Source organism: Indicator indicator, chromosome 7 (assembly GCF_027791375.1).
Source record: "Indicator indicator isolate 239-I01 chromosome 7, UM_Iind_1.1, whole genome shotgun sequence".
NCBI classification, from domain to species: Eukaryota; Metazoa; Chordata; class Aves; order Piciformes; family Indicatoridae; genus Indicator; species Indicator indicator.
This window is the reverse complement of record NC_072016.1, coordinates 12,231,114-12,247,394: the sequence shown is the minus strand read 5'-3', so window position 1 is coordinate 12,247,394 and position 16,281 is coordinate 12,231,114. Positions and strand designations below refer to the sequence as shown.

The 16,281-nt window shown below is 42.6% G+C and overlaps 1 protein-coding gene across 1 annotated transcript in view; it reads left to right on the top strand.

Annotated features, from left to right (window-relative positions):
• The window catches only part of ARMH3 (armadillo like helical domain containing 3), a 136,591-nt gene that overhangs the window by 9,205 nt on the left and 111,105 nt on the right, over positions 1-16,281 (top strand). Inside the window, exons 5-13 of the mRNA XM_054382060.1 lie at positions 1,160-1,267; positions 2,815-2,907; positions 3,789-3,863; positions 4,522-4,608; positions 10,504-10,560; positions 11,045-11,088; positions 12,552-12,612; positions 13,892-13,938; positions 14,593-14,668. Coding sequence (XP_054238035.1) covers positions 1,160-1,267; positions 2,815-2,907; positions 3,789-3,863; positions 4,522-4,608; positions 10,504-10,560; positions 11,045-11,088; positions 12,552-12,612; positions 13,892-13,938; positions 14,593-14,668 — 648 coding nt within the window. The remainder of the gene's footprint in view (positions 1-1,159; positions 1,268-2,814; positions 2,908-3,788; positions 3,864-4,521; positions 4,609-10,503; positions 10,561-11,044; positions 11,089-12,551; positions 12,613-13,891; positions 13,939-14,592; positions 14,669-16,281) is intronic.

The following is a 16,281-nucleotide window of genomic DNA, read 5'->3' as shown; positions in this document are numbered from 1 at the left end:
TAAACAGGAACCAGGTTACATCTCCTGAGCCTGAGCTGGGAGAGCAAGCCTTAGATCAGAGTCTGCTTGTGTGGAGAGTGATCCTGAGGCCGGAATTCGACACAGTCTTTCCTGAGAATGGTCAAGGTGACCAAAGGTTTTTGTAGTACAGTACCCATCTCTGACAGTTGTGAAAAAACAGATGTCTACCTTGCCCTTTTGCTTCTGAATGGTTCTAGAGGCTTGCTGGTTCTTTGAGGTTTGCTTGTCTTCAGCTTTACTTCTTCTGAAACTAGTTTAAGCTGGAGTATAAAACTGCTTGCTCCCCTCCTCATAGACCTTAAAGGTGCCTGATGACAAAAGTCATGACAGACTCTCTTGCAGCAAATGAGACCTTTGCTGTCCATAAATTTCCCTGAGTGTCTGCTGGAAGCATAGTATGCTGACATCTCTGTTGCTAGAGATCTCTGAGAAATTTGCATGAATTAAGTGGGAAGGTTCTTTCTTAGGAAAGTTAACCTCTCTAGCAGCCTTGGAGATAATTTTTATTTAATTTTATTTCTTTTGGCAAAGAGACAGTTCATTGGTCAAATTTAGTACAGCAAACAGAAATTTGCACTCTAGCAATAGCATCTGCTGTATGGACATGCACAATGTATAAACTCTGTCTGGATGCTGTATATTTTGGCATGCTTGAAAGGAGAAATGAGTCTGGAAAGCTCTAAGGTACGTCTGTCCATATATTGGACACTGCTACTGCCTTGCAGTTTCCTGATCAATATTTCTGGCCTTAAAGGCATCCTTAGCTGTTTTCCAGAGATCGTGGTCTTGTCTAGCACAAACTGGGTCTGCACAGAAGAAGCAGTGATTCTCTTTCCTCAGAATGCTATGAAGTGAAGGGGTGGACAAACAGGAAAAATTTGGACAAATACATTCTTCTCTCTCTCTCCTTTTTTTTTTTTTAAAGTTTTATCATCTAAGATCCTCCTTAGAAATGACAGAGGTGGAGGAGAGGTCAGATGAAAAGTTAGGCTTCCAAGCTGATGGTATTACTTTAAACAATAGTGCTTTGCCAGTGCTAGGAGAGGGTCTTAGGGTGAACTTTGTTACTGAGTATTAGGTTTGTAGCTGTTGCCTTATATCTTGCTGTTTGATTTTTTTTTTTTTTTTCCCTTTACAGACTTTGTGTGCATTGATTCGGGGTGTCCATCAGAAGAACAAATCCACTTCTGGCTTTGACATCATCAACATGCTTGTGGGTTTTGATAAGGCAGAACTATGTATGAAGGTAAGGCCTTGGCAATGTAGAGAAACAGCACAGCAACCATGTTCCAGGGCCAGTGATTTGTTAACAGACTTGTCTACCAAGTTGTAGCTTTTGGGGGAAATATTCCAGCCACTTGTTAAAAACAGCTGCCTGAAGTTTTTTACCTGCTAGTTGCACAAAGACACTTGGGATCTCAGTCTTAGTTATATAACAGAGCACTTTTCATTTAGTTCCATGCTGTGCAGTCACTGTGATTGTGAAATCTGGACACCAGAAAAGGTTGTCACAGGCCTTTAGTACCTAGTGTTGAACCTCTTACCTTGTGCTTCATTTTTAGCATATCCTGTGTACTCACTTTTCCACCAGCACATACACAGTTTTAAACTTACTTGAGGCTCTTCACTGTGAAGATACTGAGTTTTGGGAAATGGCAAAGTAATCAGTGATAAAGCTGAATTCCTGTTACATCTTTCATCTCTCTACAAAATGTAGTAATTTTTCATCTCTCTACAAATAGTAGTACGTTTGTGAAAAAAAATTTAGTAACTGGTCTACCAGAATGACATTTTTCCTCTAAGAATATCTATACTACCTGTAACTTAGTGTTTGGAAACCAGTTATTTATGAATATCTGGCAATCAGCTATATATAGTAGCTATTTTTAATCATAACCAATCTATCTACTATTAAATTAGCATTATAGAATTGTCAGGATTGTAAGGGACCTCAAGGATCATGTAGTTCCAACCCCTCTGCCATGGGCAGGGACACCTCACACTAGATCAGGCTGGCCAGAGCCTCATCCAGCCTGGCCTTAAACACCTCCAGGGATGGAGCTTCTACCACCTCCCTGGTCAACCTGTTCCAGTGTCTCACTGCCCTCATGGTGAGGAATTTCTTCCTAACATCCAATCTGAATTTACCCACTTCTAGTTTTGCTCCATTCCCCCTAGTCCTATCGCTACCAGACATCCTGAAAAGTTCCTCACCAGCTTTCTTGTAGGCCCCCTTAAGATACTGGAAGGCCACAATAAGTTCTTCTCAGAGCCTTCTCTGCAAACTGAATAGCCCCAACTCTCAGTCTCAGAACTGGAGGTGTGCCCCTTGCAAAAAGATCTCATGGTGCCTGTAAGTAAAATGGAATACTGGAAGAAGAAGATGCTAAGATTACTGTCTTGCAAACAAAAAGGAAGATGATATTTGTAGTGCTCAGTGTTGCTTGACGAATAAAATCTATTATGTATATACAAAAATTTCTCATACACATCTAGAGAAAACCCTTGGAAAATGATCCTGGTGGTGTGCTTGGCAGTTGTTAAAATGTAGTTAACACAAACCAATGTTGAGAACCAGTAGTGTGAACATGGCCTGTGTCCTTATTGATCCAGTTATTGATTCTGGCAATAACATGGCTTTATATTGGTGCTGTTGTATTTGAATCTCCCTGAAAAGCTTTTTTTTTTTTTTTTTTTTTTTTTTTTTTTTTTTTTTTTATAACAAAGATGTAAAATAATTTGAATTGCTTAATATAATAGTTCCTTTCAAACAATGTGATTGTTCTTCTCTAGAACCTGATGGAGAGCTTGGATTCGCTGCTCTGTGCAGAAGGTTCTGAGAGCCTCAAGAGCTTGTGTCTGAAGCTACTCCTCTGCTTGGTGACAGTAAGCAAATGGCAGCTGTATTATAACCTAAAGGCTTATAGCAGCCACATCTTGAGGGCTGGAACTGTCTCAAAACTTGAGCAGAAGGCTGTAGTGTGAAGCTTAAGAAAGGTGAAGAAAGTGTGAATGAGAACAAGGGTCAGCCCAGAATATGCATCCTTGCTCTAATCACAGTGCCAGTACAGACTTGCAGTCTGTTTTCACCTCATAAGATAGGTGCCAGCTGGGGCAAAGGTGAGAGACAGTGAAGAAAGTGTCAGTTGGATTCACAGGGATTTTTTTAGAGAAAAGGGTATTTAAGAGGTCCCAGATGAATGTAAAGGGAACAGAGGAGACGGATGGAGGAAGTGTAGAGTAGACGAGTGGTGAGGATGTGAAGAATGAGGAAATGGGAACAAGTGGCCACTCATCTCTTGGATGTGGTCAACTGTGAACTATTTTAGCTGTGATAAGAGATAATTGAGTGTGGAGGAGGTCTTCACTGCCCTGTTTTGTGATGGGAGAGTGCTCAGTGGAGCATATGTGCCCTGTTGTGGTTTTTTTTTTTCTTCTCAGCCTCTTGTGCAGCAGCCTGCTTTGCTGCTGATGGCTGTTGTCATGCAGCTGTGTGAAATGTCAATCTGTAGAGGAAAGAGGGAACTCATAGTATGTGGGTCATGTTTCTTGCCAGAGAGAGAGAGGGGTGGGAGGCAGGACAGATTTCTTTTACTTCATGTCTATCTCTGCTGCTTGTCACACCTTAACTTGCTGAGTAAGTGTGAGATTCTGGATAAATGTGTCCATCTGGTAGCAGAACTCTTCTGTTCCCAGTGTGTGCCAGAGACAGCTACAGCATCGTGGGAAGCTTCGGGTGAAATTTTAAAACCTGTGTTTCTACTCAGGTGACAGATAACATTAGCCAGAACACCATCCTGGAGTATGTGATGATTAACAGCATATTTGAAGCAATTTTACAGGTAAGGGTTCTTCTTCCTGCTGCAAGGGCTCTTCTCCATAGTGAGAGCTTTTAGTGATAGATTTGCTTTTCAGCTTTTTCAATGTAGCATAGCTGGCTGGCACTGTATATTGCTTCCATTCATAGCTGTCATAATTTTTTTTTTTTTAAATGCTGTCTCTTCCTTACTCTGGTCTGTTGTTTTTAGTCACTACTGAGTATTTGAAGGGTTTTCACTTGAGACGTTTGAGCATAAATAGAAGCTGAAGGGATTTCTGTGCTAATTTCACAGTCAGTTCCTGTATTGGAGGAACTTTTTTGCAAAAGGCAGTCTGGATATATTGAGGGTTTTTTTCCTGCTCTTTAGAAGTGGAACTGGGCTCTGGGAAGCTCAGAAAACACACAAGTGTTGGTGATGCACTAAGATACTGTCCAGTACTGTTGAAGATTATATTTGCTCTTTATGTCCAGAAAGCCTACGTACATCCTTTCTGTGATAAATAAGCTTCTCTATGTGGCAGAATGTGTTGGAAGTACCTGACACTCCCTCAAGCCTAAATACCCTCTTTCAGTTAGGGCATAATTTGTTCTTACATGTACATTTCCTGGCCACACACTGTCTAAGAATCACTACAAGCTTCCCAAAGAAGGCCTGAACAGAACCCTGTGGTTTATTCCAGATTCTGTCCAGCCCGCTAAGTCGCAGGGAGCATGGCTATGATGCTGTTGTCCTTCTTGCCTTGCTGGTCAACTACAGAAAGTATGAGGTAGGTATTCTTCTGATTAACAGAAACAACACTTCACTCTGCTTCATAATTTATAATGACCTCAGGATTATTAAGGCAGCCTACAATACGAGTTTTTAGCAGCACCCACTGTAACATTTGTCAGGGTATCAGCACAGAGCTACCCAAGTTTGGCAAGGCAGTCGTACTATGCTAACCCTGTCTCTGACATACATGCATAATGAAATGTGTATGATAGGCATACAGCTCGTTTTGTGCAAGCATGAAAGAAACTGCCTGGGGAATTTGCATTTACTTCATGAAAGTACTGTGAGGAAGGTCCTTTTGAAAGAGTTACTGTTGTGCCGAACTTGCATGCTTGCCTTTGTGTGTGCGTGACTGCAGTCGTACATAATCTCCAAAGAAAAATGAGCTGTCAGTCATCTTGGGCTTCAGACTGAATTTGTGATTCAGAACCTGGCTAGCAGACTGAAAGAGCACAGATCCCCAGAAGGATGGTGAAGCTGTGACCAAAGAATGAACTGAAACATCACAGCGAGTATTTCCAAGAGAAGTCTATCTCCGTCTTTGACTGATTCCTCTCTGAAAGGATTTACTCCTCTTTCTTCTTCTAAACTAGTTGTACTACTTTGTGGTGTATTCCCATTTATTTCTGTTACTCATCAACTTGAAACATTTAGAATGTAAAAGAAAAAAAAAATCACCTAATGTTGGCTTTTCTTTGCATGAGGCGTGATGATCAATATTAATTTTCCCCATAATTAGGAATATCTTTATGTACTTTAGATTGGCAAAAAAATGAAACGTGCTGGAATATCCCCTTCTCAATAGAATTATTGGGAAGAGGCAGGCTCCAGAACTTTCCTGACTTTACAATAGATCTTATTTTAAATTATGAATAGACCTAGAGAATAGGAAAGAGAGGAGGAACACGTAGTGTCAAAAGTGCCCAGGTGGCCAAGAGAGCCAATGGCATCCTGGCCTGCATCAGGCATAGTGTGGCCAGCAGGAGCAGGGAGGTCATTGTACCCCTGTACACAGCACTGGTTAGGCCACACCTTGAGTACTGTGTCCAATTCTGGGCCCCTCAGTTTAGGAAAGATGTTGAATTGCTGGAGCATGTCCAGAGAAGGGCAACGAGGCTGGTGAGAGGCCTTGAGCACAAGCCCTATGAGGAGAGGCTGAGGGAGCTGGGACTGTTTAGCCTGGAGAAGAGAAGGCTCAGGGGAGACCTCATTGCTGTCTACAACTACCTGAAGGGAGGTTGTAGCCAGGAGGGGGTTGGTCTCTTCTCCCAGGCAACCAGCAGCAGAACAAGAGGACACAGTCTCAAGCTGTGCCAGGGGAGGTTTAGGCTGGAGGTGAGGAGAAAGTTCTTCACAGAGAGAGTGGTTGGCCATTGGAATGTGCTGCACAGGGAGGTGGTGGAGTCACCATCCCTGGAGGTGTTCAAGAGGGGATTGGACGTGGCACTTGGTGCCATGGTTTAGATAGGCATGAGGTGTAGGGTGACAGGTTGGACTTGATGATCTTTGAGGTATTTTCCAACCTTATTGATTCTATGATTCTATGATTCTATGATCTGGGTAGGGTTAGTGATAAGGGCAGAGTGGAAAGAGCAGAGGTCTCATTGCAGCATTCAGGTCAAAGGATAGAGAGCTGTGAGTGGGCCCATCCCTGAGCTATGCATCCCTGTGTACTGTATGTCCTTGGTAAGGTAGAGTGCTGCAAGTGCATAGGAATTGTCTGCTTTTTAAGGTAGCTTTCTGTAGAGTATTGAGTTGGGGTTGAGTGTTTTGGAAGCCATTGTCCTAGTTGTCTTCAGACTGGGCACCCAAAAGAAATTATGCCGGTCTTTAAAAAGTACAATGTAGCCTGGGGCAGATGTGTGTCAAGGGCAATTTCATCTTGAGTAGTTCATCTGGCAAGCTTGAAAGCAACTTGAAGAAAGGTTTTATATGATGACTGCCTGACACTGCCCTTTGTAAGCAGTGCTATAGGCAATGCTTGTAGTAACACACTCATCATCTTTGTCCTTGAGTAGCTCCTTTCATCTGCTGTTCTTTGGCCTTTGGTGTCAGTTTGTTGGCTGTGTAGTTGTAGCATGCTTTCATGCCTCAAGTCCTCTAGAGTTCTCTTTTTAGTTAGCTGTCCTGCTGTCGATAGGTTCTCTTTTGTTCTGAACTTTATTGGTTGCGAAATTGTGCTTCCAGCTGCTTGAGAAAATCTAATTATGCTGAAAATTCATTAGCTGACTATGGTTTTGTCTGTCTAATGTGAATACCACTGTGTTTTGCATCAGGATGTTCTTTCATATTTTGGGGATGTGAATTTTGGCATCTTCTCTCCCCCCCTGGGGAGTATCTGTCCACATTACCTGTGTAGCTGAGATCTTGGCTGGCTCATTAACTTCTGTTCTAGGAGTGAAAATTATTTACATGTCTTTCACATGTACCCTTTAAAGGGATGCCCTGATTTGAAACCTAGTATTTTTCAAAAGTCATTCCAAGCATATACTTAATCAAGTCTTCAGCTGGATTCAGAGAAATTCTTCAGTCCTGATTTCAGAGAGAAAATATTTTTACCTTCATACTGTGTGAGAAAATCATAAAAGTAACTAAATAGTTGACTATAGTCAGGAAAATGGAGAACCTCAGCATGCACAGAAGGCTGCCAAACAAAATGCTGTGAGGAAGTGTATTTATTTGATCACTTTCTCAGTGTTTTAAGGGATTTCTTAACAAATTAAACCATAAAATCAGTTAGTGACTTCTAAACAGATTTTGTGACAGTGTTGAGGTGGAAATTTCATTGCGTCGTGTTCAGCCTGCTACAATTGTATATTGTGTCTTTTTCTAGGCAGAGCTGAAAGAAATTAGTCAAAATGTGCCTTTTTTTTTTTTTTCTTTTTTCCTTTGTGTATTTGTGTGCCAGCATATAGTGTATCTGTATCTGACAGCCCTTCATGTCTGGCTACATACACTTGCCTCTTCTTGATTATGGACAATTTCAGGTGCTGAAGAGAAGCTTATTGACACTGAGGAGTCAGAACATGAATATTTTATTATTATTATTACTTCAGAGAAAGGTCTTGCACAATTCAAATTATTTTAAATAAATCTTTAACAAAAAGTAATTATTCAGGCTCCAAATTTCTGCAGGACAGCTTGCCTGCAGAGGAGATGGCCTCACCAGGGCTGTCAGCAAAGCTGCTGAATCATCCCTAATGAGCATTCAGGGAAAAGTCTTGCAAGGGCTGAGTGAACTCTGCCCTTCATGTGTGTAACAGAGGTGAAAATAAGTTAAGCACCTAACTAGGGCTTATACATGGGTAACTTCTTAATTTTTTTTTCCTGCTTTCTTTTCCTACCAAAAAAATTGTTCCCATAGGTTTGTGTTGGAAGTGAAGGTGCATCTGGTGACATAGGTCCTCTGCCAGACCTATGTGTTTTCTTGTAATACTCCCATGGCATGTCTCACCTGGGGCTTGCTTTAAAAATCTCCTCACAGATTACACCTTCACTTCTATGAGATTGTTGGTATCTAATGGGTAGAGCATGGAGAACATCTTGAGTATTCCCAGGAGTTTGTGTCTGTACCTCATCACTGACAGGAAGACCTTCATACTGTACTGTTTGATATCTGATAGCAGCTATAGGAAAAGACCTGAGTTCTCTGAAGAGCTAAGAATCATATTTTTGAGTCCTCCATGGAGGCAGGTGGAGGCAGGCACTGTCTCTAAGGTTGTATAACTGCTTCCTTGATGCGCTTTGAAGTTTGCAAAATGCTTATCAACCATTTTTAAGGCTGTTGCATGTTTCTGCATGGAGAGGCATGCCTGACTTAGACTTGTAGAACTTGTGTTGAGGTTCCCAGTGAGAAGGGGAACTGAACCCTGAGTCAGCAAGGTTAGAACAGGGAAGTGGGAAGGACTTAGGGGTGCTTGGACAAGTTGCATGTTGCCGACTTGCATCATAGATAGGTAGCCTAATGCTCGCAGACAGTAACTGGAACTGTTTGCTCTCAGGGAGGGGCAGGAGCAAACTGCACACCCTGTGGGCAGCACAGGAAATGCTCTCATCATGCTGGTACAAACTGCTGTACATGGGACAAGTATCCCACAAAAGCATGCCAATGTGGTGTGTGGGTTACACTGGTTAGTCACCTGCCTGCTGCTTAAGGAGCTGGGAAAGCCTAGAGAGGGCATGGAATGTGGCAGGGGAATGGAATACTTCTGACAGGAATTAATCAGACTTTTGCAGTTGTGGAAATGACGATTGGAAAGATAAGGGGCAGAGGTATGCAGAAAGCTAGGCCAGTTTTGTAACCCTGACAGACATGGACTGATGACATCATGCTGCCTTGAGGCAGGAGGCATGGAGCATGCATCTTGGAAGGCCAAGGGCAATGGGAGCGTGAAGAGTTGTTTGTAGACTGGAGATGACAACAAACCCCCTCCCCCTTCTTTTCTGTGATGGGACGGAGCGTGTGACTTGTCTCAGAGCAGCCTGGTGGTGTTGGTCAGCATAATATCTCCCAGTTTGCTTATTCCTCACATCTGGGAGTTTGGATAACCCTGCAGCCTCTAATCCAGCATAGCTCTGCTGCCAGTTGCCTGCAAAAGCCACATCACTCTTACGGGTCATGAGTCAGAGTCACAGGCTGGCTGCTTTTCTGCGTGTGAGCTGTGGTGTGGAGAGTTTTTCCTTATTGTATTGGGAGAGCAAGACAGTGACTGAAATTAGCAAAACTAAGGTGTATTTTACAAGGATGAATTGTAATCTGCTTTTAATTCTGAATTGTGAAACTTGATTTTGTTTTACTGAGACTGAATAAACTTAATTTCTGAAGGGGAGCATGGTTGTGCAGAGAGGACCATATATTGTTACACTGTAGGAGCCTCTCCTCCAGCCTTGAGATGTCTTCACATGGTTTGTGCACGGACAGCCTCTGTGTGAGTTTTCTGTCTTTTTCTGAGACACCAGGCAGGACTGTGTGCTGCTGGAGGCAGGCTGACAGGCTGACTGAGCTTTGGTCTGTTCTGATCAGTTTCTTTTTTGAACTGCAAAGAAAGCCTCATCCTTCCAAAACACGGAATAATTGTCAGTGGTGTTTCTTGTTCAGTCTTATTTTTACTGTGCTGTCAAGCCATGGGCACATGAGACAGATAACTGTAACTTGTAGGGTTGTATCTGATGCATGCTTTGTGTTCTACTGCTCCCATCCACTTTGAACTTAATACAGAGAGCCTTTTCTTCTTAGTCCTGATTCCAAATCAGCTTTGTTCATTTTGCACTGACACATACAATCCAGGAAAAACAAATTGCTAATCCAAAATGCATCCTAAATTATTAGGACTTCTCTTCATAGATGGAGCCTGTGTGCTTTGTTCAGCTAAGTTTAAAGAATTTATATTCTCCAGAGCCTCGGTGAGGTAAACTGTTAAAGTGTTGAGCTCTAACCCAGCAGCAGATGAGTCTGTAATGTCATGCCTTCCTGGGTTCTCCTTCCTTTAAGCAATCTTTGCAGGGTGTTGCAGTAAGGAGATAGCAGAATGCTGATGTTCAGTCCCAGCTTCACTGCTTGTTCCTGCTGCATAGCAGTGTGTGTGTCACAGATAACAGTCTTGCAGGACAGCTGCTCCGCTTTCAAGGCTGGCAGATGAGCTAGCAGCAGAGCAGAGACTCCCTCTCAATAAAATCAGGAGACTGCCTGACTGAAAGAGGAAAGAGGTGTCCCAGGCATGGTGGCCTTAGCATGTGCTGTGACTCCTGTTTCTTTGTGTGTATTCTGCTTTGTGGAACAGGAGAAAGACTATTCCAGGTGATAAACTTCGGAAGATAAAAGTGTTTGTTTTTTTTAACTCTGAACTTAAAACCAATTGTCTTTTTTATCTTCTCCCCTGCCCCTGAGCAGTCAGTGAATCCCTACATTGTGAAGCTCTCCATCGTAGATGATGAAGCCACACTCAATGTGAGTATTTAACTTGATTCTTGCTGCTGGGGATGCTTTCACATAGGGTGTTAATGAATGTAAGCATGGTGTTTGGTAGAAAGGTGGTCTCTTAACCCTGCCACTGTAACCAACACCAGTAGAGTAGGTTTCTGCCCTAGCTGCAGTCTTGCAAGAGCTTAGGCAGCTCATGATTTCATCAGTGTGATCACGAGTTTGATCATCAGTTAAATGGCAGGGGAGGTTGAAAAGCTAGGTAGTGAGGAACCACTGAACTTAGTGAACTTAGTAACGAGATATGCAACTTTACATTTTAATGTCTTGATTTTTGGGTAATGTTTTTGTTGTATCATAGCCTGTATCAATAATTCAAAGAGCTTCAGGGGAAATTCTTTGTAGTGTGGTAGCATATCTTGGGAGGGGGTAGCACTGCTGTGTGGGTTTGTTGTGTGACTTCCTGCATTGACATTTTTAATGTAAAGATTTTCTAATGCTTGTTTTTCAGGGAATGGGACTTGTAATTGCCCAGGCTTTATCAGAATATAACAGGTAAAAACCTTACTTTTCAATACATGATAGTTGCTGTTCATTTCCATGAACTTTATTTGGTGTAAAGTCCTTATTTGTCCCCTCACAGCTCCAATGCACCTGGAGAGACAGGGAATAGTCTCATGCTCTGAGGTACTTCAGCTCAGTTGTTGCTGTCATTGGAAGTGTAAATGCACCTGTACCAGCTGCACTGATGTACTTCAGGAAAGATCTTGCTGTAGGGGAAGATAACTGTTTTGTTTTTACCACCATGGATTTTACCTCTGTATGACCCTTTTATTAAATCTTAGTCTCAAGTGAGAAGATAAATGATTGTTGAGTACCAGTCTGTTAGAAAATTGATTTAACTGGAGCATGATCTAAATCAAAGAAATGTATCCAGAACTATCCACATGCCAGATCTGAGATGATTATGCTTTTACCACTGGAGGAGAGCGTTAACTGCTTCTGTAGAAAGAGCCAGAAAGCCAGCAGTAAGGGTAGGATGGTCTCAGCTTTGGCTTCATAAGCAGCAGCACAAAATGTGTAAATTTTCCTGAGAAGAAAACTCTTCAGAAAAATTTGGATAATTCCATCAATTTCACCTGAGCAACTCAGGACTTTGTACAGTAGAATTCTCTCTCTCACTCTCTCTCTCTCTCTCTCTCTCTATATATATATATAAAGTTTTAATTCTTTTGAAGATCTGCTATGCAGATGACTTGCAAGATCACCAAATCATGTAAATGTATTTAACAGAGTAAATTATTAGAGTGAAGCAGAAAAATCTTCACTCACCCAACTTTTTTTCATTTTGACAAAAGCTGTCCCAGGCTGTGGCCTGTTTTGCTTACCTCTTTCTTTCCCTCTTCTCCAAAAAAAGTAGAATTTTCTTTTCATGTTGCATTGTGTGTGATTGGATTCCTGTGTGAACAACACAGTAAATGACCATAGGAGTTTTGCCAGTCTATTTCAGTGCTAAGTGGAGTAACTCAGCTTAATGCTGAGGTACCCATTGTATTTGTTGACCTTCCTTATTTGAGTTCCAGTCCCTTCATTTACTCTGGGAATGTGGAATCAGGTCGTGAACCATAGTGGCCCTTATGGTTTCTGCTTGCCATAGGCTGATTGACTCTGCAGTAGTATGTAATGGATGATGACTGAAATAAAACTTTGTTGTTACTGACTGTGTGTTCCATGTGGTTCATTACTGTTTTGCCAGTGCAGGATCAAATTTCCCAAGTCACTTGGTCCCTTTCCTTCAGTGTTAGCCCAGGCTGCTGTATCCTCCATAACAGCACAGGCAATTGACAAATATTTTAATGCTCTTTGCATCTAGTTTTATGTGTTCTTGAAAGGGCTTCCACATGTTGAAGTTTTGTCTACCCTGTATCATTATCATATAGGACTGGTCGCATGGTATTTATCTAAAAGTGCCCTAGTTCCATTTCTAACCCTGAACTTCCTTATTCCTTTTTGTTCAGGCAATACAAAGATAAGGAAGAGGAGCACCAGAGTGGTTTCTTCTCAGCTCTGACTAATATGGTAAGCAAGGAAGCAGAGTTTTTCTGTTCTTAAAATAGATGCCTTCTTGGAAATTCAGTAGGAGGGTGTTTCCAGAAACTGAGAGTTTGGGGTGTGGTTTCTGGAGAAGCAGATGCATGGATCCATTGCAAACCAAATACAACTGAAATGGCTGTATTCTGAGAAGCATGTTGTCTGCCTGGGAAAGCTCTTTCAAAGAATATCTCTACTCTGGGGTTGATAATTGAAGTTGTTTGCCTCCATTTTATCCAGTCTAGCTCACCTTATTTTAAAAATCACAGTCACTTGTTGGACACTTAAAACAGCTGCTTATTTTCAAAACCAAGTTGCTGTTCTGCTGATGTAGCTTCAAACAAACTGATTATTTTTGTGGCAGTCTAGTCTGTCACTACTTTTAGAAGTCTGTTTCTTTACTGTCTTGCTTCTCAAGCCTGGCTTCACTATAGCTATGCAGTGAGCTTGGGTTCTGCAATGGACACAGTGTCTGCGTTTGCAGTGGGTTACCCTTCTGAAGCAGTTGTGAATTTCTTCCTTGTTGTGCTGGTTTGAAGGCCAGACAGATCCTCTCTTTGCCTAGACAGGCCTAAGATGCCTTGAGATACTCCCCCACCATTACCTGATGTCCCACAGGAGCAGAGAGGGAAGAAAGAGGAAGGGAAGGACTTTGCAGAGGGATTGATAGGGTGCAGGATTTCTGGGTAGCAATACGCCGATTCCTGTGTCCACCTTCCTGGGTCGGACACTCGGGACACCGGAGGTGTGGCAGTGACAGGAAGCACCCAGCCTGAACTGCCACACTTGTAAAGAGTGTCCACTGTTGCCCTTGTTCAGTTTGGCTTTGCTGAGATGTAATGGTAGTCTGAGAACAATGTGATGGGGAAATCTCCTGTAAGTAAGGACAGATCAGTGTTGACAGCCATCTGTCGAGTGACGTGGGTAAAACTGCTATCGCTTTGGGGCATGCACATAGCAAATGATCTTTGTTGTCCTCTTACAGAATCACAGACTAAGCCAGGTTGGGATTCAAGATGCAGTCCTTCCTTTTTGTTTAGTGATTTGAGAAGTGAAGTGTTACTGGCAGTAGTGCAAAACAGAATGTGTTTGTAGATGTTCATCCTGTTTCCCGTTTGTGTTTTACTAGTATTTGAAAGAAAGTTTCACGTGTGCCTTGGATGAGATGGCCTCTCCCAGGGCACTTTTATTTAGTTAAATCCAGGTCTTCTCTCTTGTTCAACAGCTCTCACAAATTCCTCTTGTGCAATACTCTTTTTTTCCATAGGTGGGCAGCATGTTCATAGCAGATGCTGACGAGAAGATCTCAGTCCAGTAAGTGCATAGCTGTTAGTTATAAAGTGTACAGCACTTTACTGCCCTAATCAACAAGACTGACTCCATCTTGTAGCAAAGCAAACTGAAGACTCAAGTTCTCTTGTGACTTAAACTGTACTATACCCCTGCAAACAAAGGAGTCTCTCTTAAAGTGAGAGGGTGCAGCAGGAGGAACTACTTGCTTGTAATGAAGTGTGTAAAATAACCCAAACTCTGCAGTTTGTATGAGGCATGTTCATCAGTGTGATGGGAAGCAATGGTTCGTGCACTCTTGTCCCCAACAAAATGTTTTCTGAATCAAGGGGGCAAGTGATAAATATGAGGGTTTGAGGTGTCTATAGAAACCTCTGCCCTTAAAAGAATGGATTTTAAAGGGAACACACAGTTTGATCTACAAGGAGATCTTTGATCTACAGTTTGATCTTCAGAAGGAAGGGAGCAAAAGCTGTAGATGAGCTCTAAAAATAATTAATGGATTGTTAAGTACTACCAATAATCAGGAGAACAACTGGTTTGCAGAGGCATAGTTTTATACAGTTTAAAAAAAAATATCTTTCAGATGGGCCATGCTTCTGAAAAGCTTAGCTCTTGGGATTTTCATCTGGTGTTAGCCCTTCCCTAAGTGTGCTTTTGTCTGTGTCCTTTCCACAGAACAAATGAAGCAATCCTTCTGGCCCTCTATGAAGCTGTTCACTTGAACCGGAATTTCATCACAGTTCTGGCACAAGTGAGTTTTCAGTGTCTTGTTTGCCCATTTCTTTGTAGTGGATGTCTCTTTGAAATTAGAGTCAGAAGTGGAATCAGTGAAAAGATAAGTTTGTTTTTCTTTTCTTTTCTTTTTTTTGCCTGCATGCTTGTCATAGGTGTAGCTGAGCATGAAAGATCAGAAGGAGGCCAGGGCCTGAGTTTATTATACTTTCAAGGAATGCTTCCTGTCTTGACAGAAAATGAGTGAAGTTTTGAGAGCACAGCTTATGTTGGAATGTGCCATTTTTCCCACTGAATGATAAGGTGTGCTTGGAGTGCCTTCTGTGACCTATTGATACTGCCTTTAGGAAGAGGGTGGATGGTAGGGATAACATTGCTGTAGCTATCAGAACAATTTATGCTCTCATTAAGTTAGGGTTGAGGGTAAGAGGCTGATTTGGCTTCAAAGTTGACTGAATTGTCCTGTCTGAGTGTGCAGACTGCATAGAATCATAGAATACATTGGGTTGGAATTGACATTTAAAGGTCATCTAGTTCAACTCCCCTGCAGTAAGCAGGGATATCCCAACTACATCAGGTTGCTCAGAGCACCATCAAGCCTTGAACATCTCCAGGGATGGGACCTTCAGCACCTTCCTGAGTGACCTGTTCCAGTGTCCCACCAGCCTCACAGTAAAGAACTTTTGTCCAATCTGTATTTACCCTTCTTTAGTTTAAAACCATTTGCCCTTGTCCTCCTGCTACATGCCCTTGTAAACAGTCCCTCCCCAGCTTTCTTTTAGGCCCCCTTCAGATACTGGAAGGCCCCTGTTGGGTCTCCCCAGAGCCTTCTCTTCTCCAGGCTGAACAACCCCACCTCTCTCAGTCTGTCTTCATAAAAGAAGTGCTCCAGCCCTCTGATCAGTTTTGTGGCCATCCTCTGGACCCTCTCCATCAGGTCCACGTCCTTGTGTTGAGGGCCTCAGAGCTGGATGCAGTACTTTGGTGAGGTCTTGCCAGAGCAGAGCGGAGTGGCAGAATCACCTCTCTTGACCTGCTTTTGATGCAGCCCAGAATGTGGTTTGCCTTCTGGGCCTCAAGTGAACATTGTTGGCTCACATCTGGCTTTTTGTCCACCAGTGTCCCCAAGTCCTGTTCCACAGGACTCTATCACATCATCCGCCAGCCTGTATTGAAAATGATGATTGTCCTTGCACAGGGGCAGGACCTTGCACTTCACCTTGTTGAACCTCATGAGGTTCGCCTGGGCCCACTTACCCAGCTTGTCTAGTGTTTCTGGGTGACATCCCATCCCTCTGGCAGAATGACTGCACCATTCAGCTTGGTATCATCTGCAAAGCTCCTGAGGATGCACTTGATCTTACTGTCTACACTGATGAAGATAATAAACAGCACTGGTCCCAATACAGACCCCTGAGGGACACCACTTATCATTCATCTCCCTCTGGACATCAGGTCATTGACCCTTTGGATGCCACCACCCTGCTAATTCCTTATCCACTGAACAGTCCACCCATCAAATCCATATCTTTCCAACTTACAGAGAAGGATGTTGACATGAAGGCCATGTCAAAGGCCTTGCAGAACTCCAGACAGATGACATCCATTGCCCTTTCCTTGCCCTATGATGTA